Raw genomic sequence first — 18,589 nt, forward strand, 5'->3', positions numbered from 1 at the left:
GGAGGAAACCGGAGCACCTGGAGAGAACCCAAGCGGCCACAAGGAGAATGTATAAACTCCTTCGTGACAGTGGCGGAGTTGAACCCAGGTCGCTAGCGCTGTGACAGTGTTACGCTAACTGCTAAGCTGCCTTGCTGTCCCTAATCTGCAGTTGCAAAAGGCACTAAAAATGCAGGTACAGCAATAATTGGATGCACCATCTCTACGTTGGCCTTTGTGGCAGAAAGGTTTGAGGACATAAGATATCTTGCTGCAATTGCATGGAGTCACACTGTCAGAATCATTAAGTACAGAGTCCCCCTCCCCCTCGCCCTCCCAAGCAGGTCAGTCAGCGTCTGTGGAGGGAAACAAACAGTTGATGTTTCAGACCAAGACCCTTCATCAGGTTTCAGCCATAAACACTGACTGTTTATTCCTCACCATAGATGCTGCCTGACCTGCTGAGTTTCTCCAGCATTTTGTGTTGCTCCGATTTTCACCTTCTGTAGAATTTTTGTGTTTATCAATGTGTACAGGTCTAAGGAAGGTTGTATTCAGAAAGGCAGGTTGCAAAGGTTCAGATTGATTACTGGGATAGTTAGTTTGTTATAGAAGAAGAGATTTAACAGACAGTGCCTTAGCTCCCGAGTTAGAAGAATGAATGATAATTTTATTGAAAAGCATAACATCCGTTACAGGGGTTGACATTGGAGAGACAGAGTAGGTGTTTGCCAGGCCTGGACACCTGCAGCCAAGGTTCACGATCTGAAAATAACAGCATGGAGATGTGAAGAAATATCCTCATCCAGAGAGTGATGAATCTCTGAAATGACAAACTGCAGTCACTGTAGATTTTACCAGGAAGCTGCTCTGAAAGTTAAGAGATTCTGTTATTACATTATACATGGTCAGCAAAATCAAGTTTGCATAGCGACCGATTTTTTTTGATTTCCAAGTTAAATTCAACTGATGAGAATAAACATTATCTGGTAGTCTGCCTTTGCCATGAAATTGTCGCTTTTTGCACAGGGATAGATGAGTCATTCCTGACTCATGAATATCGAACAACCCAATAGTAAATTGCCAAATCCTCCCTTTGTTCCTTCAAAGTCAACCATTTGAACCCAATTGTTCCCATTAAGACCAGCGTTCGACGGGAACCTGTGAAAGCACGCCTTGTACCATCGGAATAAAGCGGCATTGCAGTGAGCAGAGAGATGCTGCTGTATTCGAAACTGTTACTACATTAAAGGCATTACAATAAATCATACAGTGCTCTGTGCCTGAGATGCTGCAGCTGCAAGTATGTTTTTCATACTCGTAGTTGTGCATATCACAATAAACTCTTCGAGAGAAGTTGAAGGAGATTTGGAAGTGAAAACCTGCAGGTGTTGGAAACCTGAAATAAAAACAGAAACTGCTGGAGACCAATCAGAAACAAGAGAAAATCTGCAGATGCCGGAAATCCAAGCAACAAATTCAAAATACAGGAGTCAGTGGTCGGGCAGCATCTGTAGAGAGAAAAATGCCTGATTGATGATCTTCCATCGTTCAAGGGTTTTGGTTTCAAGGAACACCCTGATTCTGATTCATCTTAAGAGCAGGAGGGAACAGCAGAAATTCTGGTCAGTCCCTGAATCGGACACACAGGGAAATGGGGGGTACAAAGCGAGCAGAGTGAGAGAGAGGTGGGGGGGGGTGGATCCAATCTCCTGGTGGGTTTGTGGGCTGGAGAAGGTTAAATAGCTGGGTTGCTGGGAGAGGGGAGTGGGCCATAAAAAGATTTGAACACTAAACAAACCAAAATATTAGGAGTGGGTCAACAAAGCTGATAGATATTTGGTTACAAGTGAGATAGTTTTCCCTCTCTGAATGTGGATGATACAAAACAAAACACTACACATGGTGTGTTTGTGAGTCAGCAATGCGAGAGATGCTCAGTTAGTCAGGCTGCATCTGTGGAGCAAGAAACAGTGTTAACGCCTCTAGTCTTTGTTTCCTCTGCGGAAAGAGGCCCCAACTTCCTGATTTTTCCCCCCCCACTTTTTACACAACATAAAGTGATCCAAACCTAAGAACTGATGGCTTTTATTTGTTTCAGCTTTACTATAATCATGATTTTTTTTTGGTGCAATATTAGAGTCGGAGCAGCTCAGTACAGAAATGGGCCCTTCAACCTGTATTATATGTTGGCCTGATTTTCTGCCTCGTCCCATCAAACTGCACCCAGACCAGCATTCCCACCCTTTTTTTTAAGCCATGGACCAATACCATTAATACCCCTGACCCAGACCATAGCCCCCTCCCTTCCCATGTACATCTTGTTCCACACTCACACTCTGAGGGAAGGAGGTTTCCCTTCAGGTTCCCTTTCACACTAACCCAATGACCTTTATCACTAGTCTTACTCAAATGAGGGTTAAAAGTCTGCATACATTCACCCTATCTATACCCCTCATAATCTTGTATCCCTCAAAATGATATCCCCTCATTTCCGTACACTCCAGGGATTAAAGTAAGGATATGGAGACAGATGGACTCATTAAGAAGCACAGGGTCTTGGGAGTGAATGCTCACATATACACCTGAAGGTACTGGGTCATACTCTTCTCTGGATAATGTGAAGCTATCTGATTCTGAGATGGCTGATGAAGCCAAAGTGGGAGCCACATTCTGTCCCCAGATGGGACTGGCGATGTCTGATGAGTGGGTAGTTTATGATACGGAGCTGTCTCTTCCCTCTTGCACGAGGTCTATGTGTGCTGCTAGTTCAGGAACAAGTTCTCATACCATCCCATGTGTTCCTTCTCTTTGAGCAGTCATGGGCTAAGGATTCCCAGGAGTCAGTGGAGAGGTTGCACTTCTATCAATGCAGTTTTGAACACATCCTTGAGTCTTTAAATCTGTCGAGCGGGTAACCTCTTCCACTCAGTGTCACAGAACTGGACAAAGTGCCTGCACCAGCTCAGATTGATGAGATTAAACAAGTGTTTGGTTGTTTACTGGCCAAGGAAGGGTTAAACTAGTTCAAAGTGTATGAAAGTTCTGGCATTGGAGAGGGTCCAGAGGGGGTTCATGAGAACATTGTGTTAATGAAAGGGTTAACATATGAGGAGCGTTTGATGGTTTTGGGCCTGTACTTGCTGGAGTTTAGGAGAATGAAGGGGCATCTCATTGAAACCTATCGGGTAGATGTGGATGTGGAGAGGACGTTTCTTGTAGTGGGAAAGTCTAGAACCAGAGGGCACAGCCTCAGAATACAGGGACATGCATTTAGAACAGAGATGGAAAAAAAATTCTTTAGCCAGAGGGTGGTGAATCTGTGGAATTTACTGCCAGAGATAGCTGTGGAGGCCAAGTCTTTGGGTCTATTTAAGGTGGAGATTGATACGTTCTTGATTAGTCACGTTGTCAAAGGTATGGGGAGAAGGCAGGAGATCGGAGTTGAGAGGAATGATAAATCAGCCTTGATGGAATACTGGAGCAGACTTGATGGGCCAAATGGCCTAATTCTGCTCCTATGTCTTGTGTTCTTATGTAAACACTAGTTAGATCTCAGCAAAAGCATTGCCTTCTGGTCACAGAAAGAGTGAATGAGCAATGGGCCTGATTTATACTGGATGAGCAGGACAGGAGACCCTCAGCTTTGTGGAGTGGCTGGGATTGTTAAAAGGTCATGCATAGCTGGGAAAGACTTATTTCCCTTGGATATACAATTAACCAGGTGTTTGTTTAAAGGATGAGAGAGAGAGAGAGACGGAGAGAGCTATAGATAGATAGATATGTTTTCACACAGAGAATGATGGCCACCTTGAATACACTCTGAAATGCCGGTAGCAGCAGGAAACTTTGTCTCTCAAAAAGTAACATTAAACTTCCAGGCTAAAAGGTGGGAAGTGAAATTTAGTTGGGAAAACCCTATGGCTAGCAGGGTCACAACTGTTTCTTTTTGTGTTTTTGTTCAAATTTACTTGTCGTTCAACCACATACATGAATACAGCTAAATGAAGCAGTGTTCCTCCAGGGCCAAGGTGTAATACACAGTACCAACAACACACAGCGCATACGGCATGTGAAGTTACAATAGCGGAAAACACACAGTCACACAAAAACAAATACAGCCCAAGTTCCTGAGTGGCATGGCCTGTAGGTTGATGGTGTACGGGATGTTGTCCTGGTCTAGCTTGTCTTCCACTGAGTAAACACTAGAGGGCAGCAGTGACTGAAGGGGGCCAGCCCCCAACTCAATCCAGATTCCAGCATGCCTACAGCAGCCTCTGCTCCTGCCACACAGCCTCTGGCAGCTCCTGGGTAGTTGCAACAGGCGACACCTCAGCATGGGAGCCGAGTCCACACGACAACCGAGGCAATGCAGCTACTCCAGTGTTGGTGTCACCAATGAACCAGTGAAATGGCCTTGCAGTATTCTACAATACTGCTGTCCAACAGGGTCTTGCATCATAATAAAAATGTCGGAGACAGTCATTTGCAGTGTTTGTTGGACCGTGCACTGACTCAGCATGACAAGGGTATGCAGTAAGTCCAGGTGACAACATGGTGTGCAATGAGTCCATCTCCATCACTATTGAGTCGTGCACTGATGGAGTAGATCTGCAATAGTGCATGTTATTAATATCCAGTGGTATCGTGATTTTTTTTTAAGTTATAAAAGATGAATAGTTACACCTTTAACTGCGACTGTGCATACCAGCATCGTACCGGAAATTAAACTGTTCTGCACACCCTTAACTCTAACTCAGCCAATGGAACACAGGTGGGCCACCTCTTGTACTATCTTATGGGCTTCTCTCTGAGTCTTTGTTTGTTTTACTTCACCGTACGTCAGCGTATTTGTGCACGTGACAATAAACTCGACTTGGCTGAGATTCAGTAGCAAAGTGGTCCCAAGCTGTAGATATTCCTGCCTCTGCTTCTCTGCGCTGGCCAGAAACGTAGGAGTGCAATCAGGCCATTTAGCCCATTGAGTTTGCTCCAGCACTGCTGAATTATTATCACTCTCAACCCCACTCTCCCCATAACCTTTGATGTCCTTACTAATCAAGAACTAATCAACCTCTACTTTAAATATACCCAATGACTTGGCCTCCACAGCCATCTGTAGCAATGTATTCCACAGATTCACCATCTCCAGCTACAGAAATTCCTCCTGATCTCTGTTCTACGACTACTCCTCTATTGGAAACATCCTCTCAACATCTACTCAATCTAGACCTTTCAATACTCAATAGTTTTCAAAGAAATATCCCCCCCACCCCCGGCAAGTACAGACCAAGAGCCATCAAATGCTGCTTGTACATTAACCCTTTCATTCCCAGGATCATTCTCATGAACCTCCTTTGCACCCTGTCCAATGCCAGTATATTCTTGTTTTTAGATAAGAGGCCCAATGTCTTAAAAAAAAAACTCAGCATTACTTCCTGCCTTGTACTTTCTAGTCCTCTCGAAATGAATGCTAACATTGCATTTGCTTTCCTTACCACTGACTCAGCCTGCAATTTAACCTTCAGGGAATCCTGTACAAGGACACCCAAGTCCCTTTGCAACTCTGATTTCTGAACTTGATCTCCTTTTAGAACATAGTCTACACCTTTATTCCTTCTACCAAAGTGCGTGACTATGCAGTTACCTACACCATATTCCATCTGCCACTTCTTTGTCCATTCTTCCGATCTGTCCAAGCCCTTCTGCACCTATTTTTTCATTGTCTGCAAATTTGGCCACAGCACCATCACAATTCTTAACATATAGTTTGAAAAGACGCAGTCCCAAACCAATTCCTATGGAATGTCACTAGTGCCCAGCAGTCAAACAGAAAAGGCCTCCTTTATTCCCACTCTTTACTTCCCACCAGTCAGCCAATCTTCTATCCATGCTGGAATCTTTCCTGTAATTCCACGAGCTCTTAGCTTGCTAAGCAGCCTCATGTGCGGCACCTTGTCAAAGACCTTCTGAAAATCCAAATAAACAACAAACACTGACTCTCATTTGTCTATCCTGCCTATTGTTTCCTCAAAGATTTCCAAAATATTTGTCAGGCAACATTCCCACTTAAGGAAACCATGCAAACTTCAGTTGATCTTATTATGTAGCTCCAACTATCCCAAAACCTTATCCATAATATGGACTCCACAGGAAGTCGGACTCACTGGAGAGAACAAAAGGAATGTCTGTAATGGAATGAATAACATAATCAACATAATAACTGCTTTAAATATAGAAAAGGAAGAGGAAAAATACATTGAAACAGACAGATTGAGCAAGTCTGTGGAATGAGAAATAAAAAGGAATGGTTATCTGAAATGGTTAAATGAAGTATTTTGTACTGCGGGTTGCATGGAGCGGGATGGAAGATTGGGGATCGGTAAATTGATTTATTATCGTCGCGTGTACCAAGGGACAGTGAAAAGCTTGTCTTGCATATCATCCATAATGGCCAATTGATTACAACATTCCACTGGGGAAGTATATAAAGTGTATCAGTAACAGAATGCAGTATAAAGTGTTACAGCTGCACAGAAACAATAAGGCACAAGGCCACAAGGTAGATTGTGATGTCAAGAGTCCATCTTATCGTACTAGTGAACCATTCAATAATCTTTTAACTGTGGGATGTAAGCTGTCCTTGAGCCTGGTAGTACTTGTATTCGGGCTTTTATAATTTATTTCTGCAGTAGACTCAGGATTGGAATGACCTACTCCAGCTCCTGTACCTCATGTTTCTGTGGTTTTTGCACAGTGAAGCTGAAACATCAGGGTCCTGTGGTCACCATTGTACCTGAAAGACAGCTGTATTCACCACTTCCTGCCCTGGTCACCCAGCACATTTCTCTCAACCCTATCTCTAACTTCTCCACAGCACTGCAATGACAAGTGAGGCTGACAGGCATGCAGTCACTCTTGGTGTCTCATTCATAGAACCACAGGAGGAACATGTCTTCGTTACACACCATCAGGTTCAGGAACAGCTGCTTCCCTTCAGCCGTTCAGTTCTTGAACAGACTGGCACAAGTGAATCACTACCTCAGTGTAGCAATACCAGGACCTCTTCGATCAATTTGCACTAAAATAGACTTTTTTTTTCTTTTTTGTAAAAGTTCAGTATCAGATTTATTATCCCAGTCCTAGGTGACGTGAAATTTGTTCTTTTGCAGTAGCAGTGCATTGCAAAGGCAAAGTTACCATAAATCACAAAAATAAGTAAATGGAGGGAAAAAAGTAATGATGAGGTAGTGTTTATAGGTTCATGGACCATTCAGAAATCTGATGGCAGAGGGAAAGAAACAGCTTCTCCGTGGTTCTCCCCTTCTTCGGCCTCCTGTGTCACCCCCTGCTCCTCTTGCCCCAGTTGTACTAATGAGAAGAGGACTTGCCCCAGAAGGGGAGGGTCCTGAGTGCTGAAAGCCTCATTAATTGAATAATTTATTATTGATTTGTGAGTGCTGCCTATCTGGTGCTATGTGCCTGTGATGCTGGAAGTAAGTTTTCCATTGCAACTCTGCACGTGACTATAAACTTGACTGTGCTTTTGAGAAGTCGCTCACTTGTTCCCTTAGACAGCACATTGTGAAGTGGTGGGACAATAAACGGCCCTCTGTTGTTGAGTGGGCTGGGAATTGTGAAAATGTGACTCGTGTTTCTCGCCGTTCAGACTGGGCAGGAGGAGGAAGCCCTGCGGGTTTTCCGGTGGATGTTTTGGTGGAACCACCGCAGGACGGCTCACTCCTTCTCGGTAAGTGAACAACAGTGTTCGTTAACCCCAATCTTCAGCCACTGCAGCCCTGCCCTATGCCTCACCCTCTCACCACAGCTGCTGTTTATGGTGGGTACTCTGACCTGTGCTAAATTCCAGACGTTTTCCAAAGGGAACCGTCAGCCTGGCCAGTGACACCTTGGAGAAGGTCGGAGTCACACTGGGTGTTTAGAAGTCAGGAGTCTTATGGCTAAGAGGGTGCTTTTGTTTAAATGGAAGGATGCTAATCTTGCTCAGTGGTTACGGGATGTTATGGCATGCCTAAATTTAGAAAAGATTCGTTGTTCAATTTCTGAATCTAACCAAGATTTTCAAAGTTTGTGGGGGCCGTTTTAAAATTATTTTCATAATCTTTGACTTCTTGTTAAAGTACAGAAGTTGGTTAGTAGCATATTTTATTATCTGATAAGTTTTTTCTTTTTTTTCCCCTAACAGCTTTGACTTTGGTAGTGGGTGTAGATCTCTATTTTTTAAATAAAATTGTTTATATTCTAATATATGAATTAATCTAATCTATATGAATATAGAGTAAGGAGTTCATTAATGTGATTCAATATACTGTAACTGGTATTATTTTTTTCTTTTATTTTATAATATGTATTCTCTTGGATTCTGTATTCTTCTATACAGAAATCAATAAAAAATATTGGAAAAGAAAGAAGTCAGGAGTCTTTATCAAGCAGTGCAGGTGAATGAGAGGCACTGCTTCACAAATGAATGTGTTGAGGTCACAGTGCATGGTGTTGTGAGCGGCTGGCAGCGAGAGAGACCGGTGTCAGAGCAAGGCTGCTGTACCTGGAAGGTTAAGTTTCAGGATTTGCCTGCTGTTCCGGACTTTAAATGCTGATCACTGCATGATAGCAGCAGTGACAAATCCTCCCTCATCTGGGGCAGTGGTGCTTCTATATCTGCTGCTCAGCTCACTATGAATTTAACATTATGTAATCAGTGAAAAGACCTGTCTGTGATAATTAGAATCAGGGTCATACAGCACAGAAACAGGCCCTTCAGCCCAACCCATTGATGCTAACCAAGATTCCCATCTAAGTTTGTCCCCTTTACCCACATTTGGTCCTAAACCTTTCCTATCTATGTACCTCTCACAGCTTCTTTTAAATGTTGTTCAGGTACGTGCCTCAGCCACTTCTCGTTATGTGTACTTACCACCCTCTGTGGAAAGAAGTTGCCCCTCAGGCCCCCTCTCACTGTAAACTTTTGCCCACCACACACAAAATGCCAGAGGAGCTCAGCATGTCAGGCAGCATCAATGAGTGAAATAAACAGTCAACATTTGGAACCAAGACGCTGCAACGGGAATAATCAGACCTAACAAAGGGTCTCAGCCTGAAATGTTAACTGTTTATTTCCTTCTATAGATGCGGCCTGACACGCTGAGTTCCTCCAGCATTTTGTGCGTGTTTAAAATTCTTTTAATGTTAGTTATGAGGTGCAGCACAGTAGCAGGTCCTTCCAGATAAATAAGCCCACACTGCCCAGTTACGCACACGGCTAATTAACTTACTGATCCGTGCGCCGTTGGAATGTGGGAGAAACCGGAGCACCTGGAGTAAACTCACAGGGAACACATACAAATTCCTTACAGACAGTGGTGGAATTAAACTTGGGTCACTGCTACTGTAATGGTAGTGTTACACTAACTGCTTGGCTACCATGCTGTTCCTGTCCCTAACTGTACAACCTGCGATGGCCAGGAATGGAATCCAAGAGGCAGCTATGCTCACCACCATCACTCCGATTATGTTGTTCAACATTTCCAGCATCTGCAGTACCTTTTGTCTTTAAACCTCTCTCCTTTATTTTTTCATTCCACTTTCCCTGGGAAAAAGACTTGGGGTAGTCACCTTATATTTTCTCTTTATGTCCCTCAAAACGGTCACCCCTCAGCCTCCTACACTCCAAGGAATGAAGTCCTTGGCCGGCCAGCCTCATGAGTCCTTGCACACTTTCCAGTTTAATGATAGTTCGTAGTACTAGCGCTGTCTTCAGACACAAGATGAAAATGTTGGAAAGACGGGTTTGTGCAGTGTTGCTGACTCCTTCGGTCGTCCCATAGTCTCACAAAACAGAAACAGGCCCTTCAGTCCATCAAATCTAGACTGATCATCAACCATTCATTTACACTGGCCCAATTTATTCTCCCCTCATTCCCACCAAGTCTCCCTATTTCCAGAACGAGGGGTCACAGTTTGAGGATAGAGGGGAAGCCTTTTAGGACCGAGATTAGGAAAAACTTCTTCACACAGAGAGTGGTGAATCTGTGGAATTCTCTGCCACAGCAAACTGTTGAGGCCAGTTCATTAGCTATGTTTAAAAGGAAGTTAGATATGGCCCTTGTGGCTACAGGGGTCAGGGGGTATGGAGGGAAGGCTGGGTTCTGAGTTGGATGATCAGCCATGATCATAATAAATGGCGGTGCAGGCTCGAAGGGCCGAATGGCCTACTCCTGCACCTATTTTCTATGTTTCTATGTTTCTATTTGCAACAACCAGTATTTACAGTCAGCGGGGGCTGTTGGTGGAGAGATGTAAGGTGCTCCCTCCCTCCACGGGTTTTCAGGTCACCCTCGAGCAGGGTGTAGCACATGCTTAGCCTCCCCAGCAGTAGCTCTTCATTCTGCTTTGTGAGGTAGAGATGAAGAGATCAGTTCAAAATGTTTTCAGGATTTGGGAGATGTACAGCAGCAAGGTAAATCAGCTGACTGAGTGGTGTCGCAGCAATAACCTTGCGCTCAAGGTGGTGTAAGACTCTTGTGGTTAAGAAGACATACGGTGCATTGGCCTTCATCAACCATGGGATTGAGTTTAAGAGCCGAGAGGTAATCCTACAGCTATATAGGACCCTGGGCAGGCCCCACGGAAGTGCTGTGCTCAGTTCTGGTTGCCTCACTACAGGAAGGATGTGGAGACCATAGAAAGGGTGCAGAGGAGATTTACAAGGATGTTGCTGGATTGGGGAACATGCCTTATGAGAATAGGTTGAGTGAACTCGGCCTTTTCTCCTTGGGAGCGATGTTGGATGAGAGGTGACCTGATAGAGGTGTATAAGATGATGAGAGGCATCGATCATGTGGATAATCAGAGGCTTTTTCCCAGGGCTGAAATGGCTAATGTGAGAGGGCACAGTTTTAAGATGCTTGGAAGTAGATAGCGAGGGGATGTCAGGGGTAAGTTTTTTTTTTAGCAGAGAGTGGTGAGTGTGTGGAATGGGCTGCCAGCAACTGTGGTGGAGGCAGATACGACAGGGTCTTTTAAGAGACTCCTGGATAGGTACATGGAGCTTAGAAAAATAGAGGGCTATGGGTAACCCTAGTAATTTCTAAAGTAAGTCCATGTTCAGCACAGCATTGTAGACTGAGGGGCCTGTATTGTGCTGTAGGTTTTTCATGTTTCTGTGAACTGATTGTGGACTTTGAGGAGAAGTCGATGGAACACACACCAGTCCTCATTGAGGCATCAGAAGTGGAAGGGGGAGCAGTTTCAAGTGCCTGGGTGTCAACATCTCTGAAGATCTATCCTTGGCCCAACATGTTGATGCAATTGTGAAGAAGGCATGACCACAGCTATGCTCCATTAGAGTTTGAGGAGATTTGGTATGTCACCAAACTCACTGACAGATTTCTGCAGATGGCCGTGGAGCGCATTCTAACTGGATGCATCACCATCTGGTACAGACCACTGCACAGGATCGGAAAAAGCTGCAGAAAGTTGTAAACTCAGCCAGCTCCATCATGGGCACTGGCCTCGCCAGCATCCACGACACCTTCAAAAGCCGATGCCTCAAGAAGGCAGCATCCATCGTTAAGGACCCCCACCACCCAGGACGTGCCCTCTTCTCATTGCTAGCATCAAGGAGGAGGCACAGGAGCCTGAAGACACACACTCAACACTTGAGGAACAACTTCTTCTCCTCCTCTATCAGATTTCTGAATGGATAATGATCCCATGAACACTTACCTCGATATTTTTTTCCTCTTTTTGCACTGTTTATTTAATTGAAATTTTTTTTACATAGAAACATAGAAAACCTACAGGCTCTTCAGCCCTCAGAGTTGTGCCAAACATGTCCCTACCTTAGAAACTACTAGGCTTACCTATAGCCCTCTATTTTTCTAAACTCCATGTACCTATCCAAAAATCTCTTAAAAGACCCTATTGTATCCACATCCACCACCGTTGCCGGCAGCCCATTCCACACACTCACCACTCTCTGTGTAAAAATACAACTTACCCCTGACATCTCCTCTGTACCTACTCCCCAGCACCTTAAACCTGCGTCCTCTTGTGGCAACCATTTCAGCCCTGGGAAAAAGTCTCTGACTATCCACACGATCAATGCTTCTCATCATCTTATACACCTCTATCAGGTCACCTCTCATCCTCCATCACTCCAAAGAGAAAGGGCCGAGTTCACTCAACCTATTCTTATAAGGCATGCTCCCCAATCCAGGCAACATCCTTGTAAATCTCCTCTGCAGCCTTTCTATGGCTTTCACATCCTTCCCGTAGTGAGGCGACCAGAACTGAGCACAGTACTCCAAGTGGGGTCTGACCAGGGTCCTGTATAGCTGCAACGTTACCTCTCAGCTCCTAAATTGAATTCCACGATTGATGAAGGCCAATACACTGTATGCCTTCTTAACCACAGAGTCAACCTGCGCAGCAGCTTTGAGTGTCCTATGGACTCGGACCCAAGATCCCTCTGATCCTCCACACTGCCAAGAGTCTTACCATTAATACTATATTTTGCCATCATGTTTGACCTACCAAAATGAACCACCTCACATTTATCTGGGTTGATCTCCATCTGCCACTTCTCAGCTTTTCTTTATATACACTTATTATAATTTATAGCTTTTATTATTAATGTACTGCTGTTGCAAAAAACAAATATCACGACATAAGCAGAGAATATGCAGCAAAAGATGGTGCAGCACCAGAGGCGGGCCTCAAATAATGACACCCAGATAAAGAGGAGCCGCGGTGACCCGTGAACGTGCGGGCGTGAAACACCGTTGCGGCTGGTGGAGCTGCTGCATCACAGCTCCAGTGACACAGGTTCAATCCCGACCTCCAGAGCTGTCTATGTTGGTTTCATCTGGTTCTCCACTCCAGCCCCCCGATATCCCAAAAACAGGTTAACTGGACACAAAATAACTCCAGCAATGTCAGTGAGTGGTAGAATCTGGGGGAGTTGATAAGGATGTGAGGAGAATAAAATAGGATTATTGTAAATGAGAGGGTGATGTTCACAAACTTGATGTGCTGTATCCTTCTCTTAACCTATAAACTAAAACATGTACACATTTTAAAAAATCCTTGCATTTCTCTTTTAAGCTATCCTGAATTATTTCATCTGTTCTGGCCAGGACCTGAATAGTAGTGTTCACAGGTTTACTGCAACTTGCTTGCAACCCTTATACCTCTGTTAAATGAAAAAAAACAATGCAGTGTTTCCTTTGCTTTTATTAACAGCCTTGTCAATAATTTACAGGGTGTTGAGATACCTGAGCACTGGCTGGTTGATGGCTGGCATCATCTCAGTGGGCTGAAGGAACTATTCCTACACTCTATCGATCTATAAACATGATAGCTTACATAGCCACCCCACCACCATAGGCTGGTACTCCCTCCCCCTCAATGTTTGGAGGTTTGACTCTGTGACCTCAGTCACAGAAGCTGACCTGCCTCCCTCATCTGCTTCATTTTGATTTCTCTGATTCGCAGGTTCATCGGCTTTTGATCCCTGCTGTTGACAAAAGCAGCACCAAGCTTTACAGCGATCGACTCGACTGGCTCAGAGGTCAGTTACTGAAGGTACGGGCAGCCGCCTAATCTGCCTTTTCTTGAGCATGTGCTTTGTGTGTAAAAGTTAACAATATTCAGTGACGCAAACACGAGGAAATCTGCAGGTGCTGGAAATTCAAGCAACACACATAAAATGCTGGTGGAACACAGCAGGCCAGGCAGCATCTCTAGGAAGCAGTACAGTTGCTGTTTCGGGCCGAGACCCTTCATCAGGACTAACTGAAAGAAGAGCTAGTAAGAGATTTGGAAGTGGGAGGGGGAGGAGGAGATCCAAAATGATAGGAGAAGACAGGAGGGGGAAGGATGGAACTAAGAGCTGGGAAGTTGATTGGCAAAAGGGATATGAGGCTGGAGAAGGGAGAGGATTATGGGACGGGAGGTCTAGGGAGAAAGAAAGCAGGAGGGGAGCGCCAGAGGAAGATGGAGAGCAGGCAAGGAGTTATTGTGAGAGGGACAGAGAGGAAAAAAAAGGAAGGAATCAATCAATCAATAAATAAATAAAGGATGGGGTAAGAACAGGCGGAGGCACATTAATGGAAGTTAGAGTAGTCAATGTTCATGCCATCAGGTTGGAGGCTACCCAGACGGAATACAAGGTTCCTCCAACCTGAGTGTGGCTTCATCTTTACAGTAGAGGAGGCCGTGGATAGACATGTCAGAATGGGAATGGGACATGGAATTAAAATATGTGGCCACTGGGTGATCCTGCTTCCTCTGGCGGACAAAGTGTAGGTGTTCAGCGAAACGATCTTCCAGTCCGCGTCAGGTCTCGCCAAAATTTAGAAGGCTGCACTGGGAGCACCGTGAATTGTATTGTGGACGAAAGTTCCCAGATCCCAGACAAAGCACTCGCTTCCTTACCAGATTCAGATTGTATCAAATAGTCTGCTGGAGGAAATCGGCAGGTCGATCAGCATCTGTGAGGGGTGAGGAAGGAATTCTCCACCTGCTGAGCTTTTCCATCAGGTTGTGTTGCTCCAGATTCCAGCATCTGCAGTCTCTCGTGTCTCTGCCTTTCTGAGGCATTCACGTTTCCTTCGCGTAGTCTTCACTGGTAGATCAGGGGAGAGGCTTTAGCTCGAGTTCCAGCCTCAGGGTGTAGTGGTGGGACTACTTCAGTTGCAGCCTATCCCCAGAGGTTCATCAAGCTATAGTGCACCTCTCAGCACATACTCAGCCAGCCGCCAGCATTCACTTGCAGTCATTTTCCCCTTGCACTGGAAAGCCAACACAGCTGAGATTCTGCCCATTGATTCTCAAGCTCCTCCCATTAATCCCTCTGAGGCCCTCCAATCAATCTCCAAAATCCTCCCACAGACCCTTACATCCCTGCCACTGATCCTGGGTCTCGTCCTGCTGATCTTTAATCCCCTCCCACTCTGATTCCTGCACCCACAGGGCTCTGTAGTTTTGTGTATCGAGAGATCTCAGCGTGAGTGTCCTTTCCTCTGGACAGTGGTGATAATTGATCAGCTGGGTCAGCTAACAGTGCTTGTTTTCATTTTCAGGGCTTGGATCCCATCCGCAAGCTGTTCTCTCAGAGGCACAGGTCCACATCGATCGCGTTCTCCATCATCTTCTTCAGCATCTCATTTGGGTGAGTTGTTCTGTGAACTAGCCCCAAGAGCGGCTGCTCCCTGTACTGCTCCATCCTCGGCCCTCCTGGTGCTTAGTTGTTGCAGGCAGCAGTTTCACGGAGCGCTGCCTTTGTCGTTCTCGTTCTGGGACTCCATTTGGCACTGATGCAGGGGGGAAGAGGGATTACTGGGTGAAAACTTCAGATCTAAGACAGAGCATCTGCTTACTTGGCCTTCATATGGGTAACTGCTGTACAACGATCCAGAGCGTGGGTGGTTCACAGGACAAAATTTCCCCTATTTATTCAGTGTCCTTGGTGGACCAAGAGAAGCCGCAAATACAATAGTTTAATAATAATAATAGTCCTGACAAAGGATCACGGCCCATAACATCGACTGTACCTCTTCCTAGAGATGCTGCCTGGCCTGCTGCGTTCACCAGCAACTTTGATGTGTGTTGCTACAATAGTTTAAGCGGCTCTTCGGCACATGAATGTGCAGAAAATGGAGAGATATGGACCTCTGTAGGCAGGAGGGATCAGTTAGGTTCCTCAGCTCCCTCAGGGTTGTCCTGGTGTCAGCTGACCTGCTCCAGACCTCATCCCCCTCTGTCCTCAATTCCCTGCATTCAAAACTTTAAAATCCACTCCCCACACTTCTCGGGGGAGTAGGGAATCCCTGAGGTTCACCACTGAACTTCACATGAATGAAGAATTTCATCACACCCTGATGTACATGAGAATAAACGAATCTGTATGTTAAGTTCCTACACACACCAGTTTTAACCGACCAGTCCTGACAGCCTGGTCTCCATTAATCAAATCTCAGGACTACCACAGGTTGGCAGTGGAGATTTGTGTTCAGCACACGGACTTGACCGCAGGACCATGAGGTTAATGAAATGAGGTGGGAGAAGGTAGAATGAAATCGTGCTCGAGGTTTATGACCTAGGGACCAATCTACTGCACCCACAGGGAGGGTTTCAGTGGGAGAAGAATAAAGTGGAATTGTACCAAAAATTATTTGCAAGTTCTTCATCGAACCATGAAGAGTAATGCATCAGCCCAAGATACAGCACAGGAACGGGCTCTTCCGAACACTGAGTTCATGCTGTCCACCAGTAACCCACTTACAGTATTAATCCTATTTTTTAAACTCCCCCACATTCCCTTCAACTTCCCCACCCACAGATTTTAACACTCCACAACAAGCTAAGGACAATTTAGTGGCCAACTGACCTTCCACCTGCATGTCTTTGGGATATAGGAGGGAAGCCATGTTGTAGGCTGAGCCTCAGTGGGGTGTTGAGGAGAAACAGCCCTGCCTGAGGTGCTGGTTTACAGATGAGCCGGCAGGCAGAGGCTCCCTCCACTCTCTCATGTTAGAAGGGCTGTGGTAATATTTAAAAAGAGGGGAGTACTTTTGAGATACAAGACTGTTGATGCTGGAATCCGGTGCAACAGACAATCTGATGCAGGAACTCAGCAGATAGATATATCTAACACACACACACACCCCTCTATCTATCTATGAAACCCTGCAGCAAGACAGAGCTGAGAGTGGCGATGGACCATTTAAAGATAAGGAGAGTGAAGAGACAGGACACCAAGGAGATTGGTGGACAGAGAAAGGTGCAAGATGACAAGCTGGTTGTGCCAGGTAGTTGTAGTAAGTTGTGGGCATGTTATATTGATGCCAGAAACATGGTGACACTTGCAGATTGCCCAGCACAATCCTTACTGATTTGATATGACACAAACATACATTGAACATAGTGAAATGTTTTGTGACAAAGACAGCTATCTTTTCCTCATCTGCATTGAGATTCCAAGAGCTTCAAAACATCCAAGGTTTTAAGTGTGATTCTCTGTTGTTGCAACCACTTAAGTACCTGACCCCATCTGTTCTGCTCCTCTATAGGTTTTATGGTCTCTGGATGTGGTTTCCTGAGCTGCTAAAACAGATGGAAATCACAGGTGGATCTTGTTCAAGCAACTGGTCCAGCCAAAGTAGCAAAGGTGTAGAAAACGTCACCTGTTACCCAGTCAAAACAGCAGGTATGTGGTTGAAGTTTGTTAGGGGCTGGGGTGTAGCAGGATAGGGCAGTGCACATCTCACATCCCTCAGAAAGAACACAACTTTCAATGGCTTGCTGATTCAAATGCTTGTCAGAGGTTCTACATGTTGTGCAAGTCTCTGCCTCCAACCCACGCAGGTGTTTTTTAAAAAAATAAACTCCAGCTACCCTCTGGCTGATAATTTCCACCTCAGAACTCTTCCAGACCTCAACTCCTTACCCTACACAGCCTGTATATCTCTCCTCATAACTGAATCAGTGCCCCACCCTGCTGAATCTTCTCAATACCCTCTAGTGTGATGATCAGAGTATGCACAAAGTTGCAGCTGTGGCCTAACCAATTTTTTTTGTAAAACAAAGTTAATAACCTCCTTGCTTTTGTGTTTTTGTGTCATTGGTGACAAGTAGTCAGTGTTTGCGGACTTTAGTGATTGGAGCATAGAAAGAATTCTTTCTGTGGAGGGAGCAAGTTCGCAGTAGACGACATCAATGACATGCCCTGACCATAAAACAGCTGTTTAATGAGCAGTTATGGAAGTGTTTCACCACTAAGATCAGTTGTTGGCATACAAGTAAACTACTTGGGCATGTGCTCCAGCTTGGTTTCTACTGTAGACCAGTATGTTCTGGAATATAGTATACAAGTACAGATCTGCCTGTTAACCAAGGGAATTGGATTCATTTTCTTATATTAAAATTGTCTTTTTAGGCGGTACACTCACAAGAGTGAATAAATTACCAGTATGAGTCAGGATGGTGAGTAACCACATTTCTGGTCCAAGAACAGGGTGAAAGAACTCTAGGCTTCTCTCACCAATCATGTGACCGTAAAACATGAGCAGAATTAGACCAGTTGGTCCATCAAAGCTATTCTGCCATTTCATCATGGCTGATCCATTTCCCTCAACCCCAGTCTCCCGCCATCTCCACTTAACCTTTCATACCCTGACTAAACAAGACCCCCTCAATCGCTGCCTTAAAAGCACACAGGCACCTGTGGCAACAAATTACACAGATACACTCTGGCTAAAGAAATTCCTCATCTGCTGTAAAGGGGCTTTTTCTTTTGAGGCTCTGCCCTCAGGTCCTAGGCTCCAAAGAAAACATCCTGTTTTCATCTGGTATCTAGGCTTTTCAAAATTCAATGAAATACCCCTCCCCACCCCCAAAGTTTCAGAGCTGGTACAGGCCTTTCTTGCTTGTGAACCTTCTCTGAACTCTCTCCACTATCAGCACATGATTTCTTTAATAATGTGCCCAGAACTGCTCAATATTCCATGAGGTCTCAGTGTCTTAAACAGCCTCAGCATTACATCCTTGTTTTTATATTCTAGTCCTCTTGAAACAAATGCTAACATCA

At 44.9% G+C, this 18,589-nt stretch overlaps 1 protein-coding gene across 4 annotated transcripts in view; it reads left to right on the plus strand.

The window, feature by feature from the left end:
- Positions 1 to 18,589, plus strand: part of sv2 (synaptic vesicle glycoprotein 2) — a 105,966-nt gene that overhangs the window by 67,979 nt on the left and 19,398 nt on the right. For all 4 annotated transcript variants that reach the window (XM_063070892.1, XM_063070894.1, XM_063070893.1 and 1 more), the window contains exons 7-10: positions 7,649 to 7,729; positions 13,495 to 13,584; positions 15,084 to 15,172; positions 17,073 to 17,209. In XM_063070892.1, the coding sequence (XP_062926962.1) occupies positions 7,649 to 7,729; positions 13,495 to 13,584; positions 15,084 to 15,172; positions 17,073 to 17,209 (397 nt within the window). The remainder of the gene's footprint in view (positions 1 to 7,648; positions 7,730 to 13,494; positions 13,585 to 15,083; positions 15,173 to 17,072; positions 17,210 to 18,589) is intronic.

Source organism: Mobula hypostoma, chromosome 18 (genome assembly GCF_963921235.1).
Source record: "Mobula hypostoma chromosome 18, sMobHyp1.1, whole genome shotgun sequence".
NCBI lineage: Eukaryota > Metazoa > Chordata > Chondrichthyes > Myliobatiformes > Myliobatidae > Mobula > Mobula hypostoma.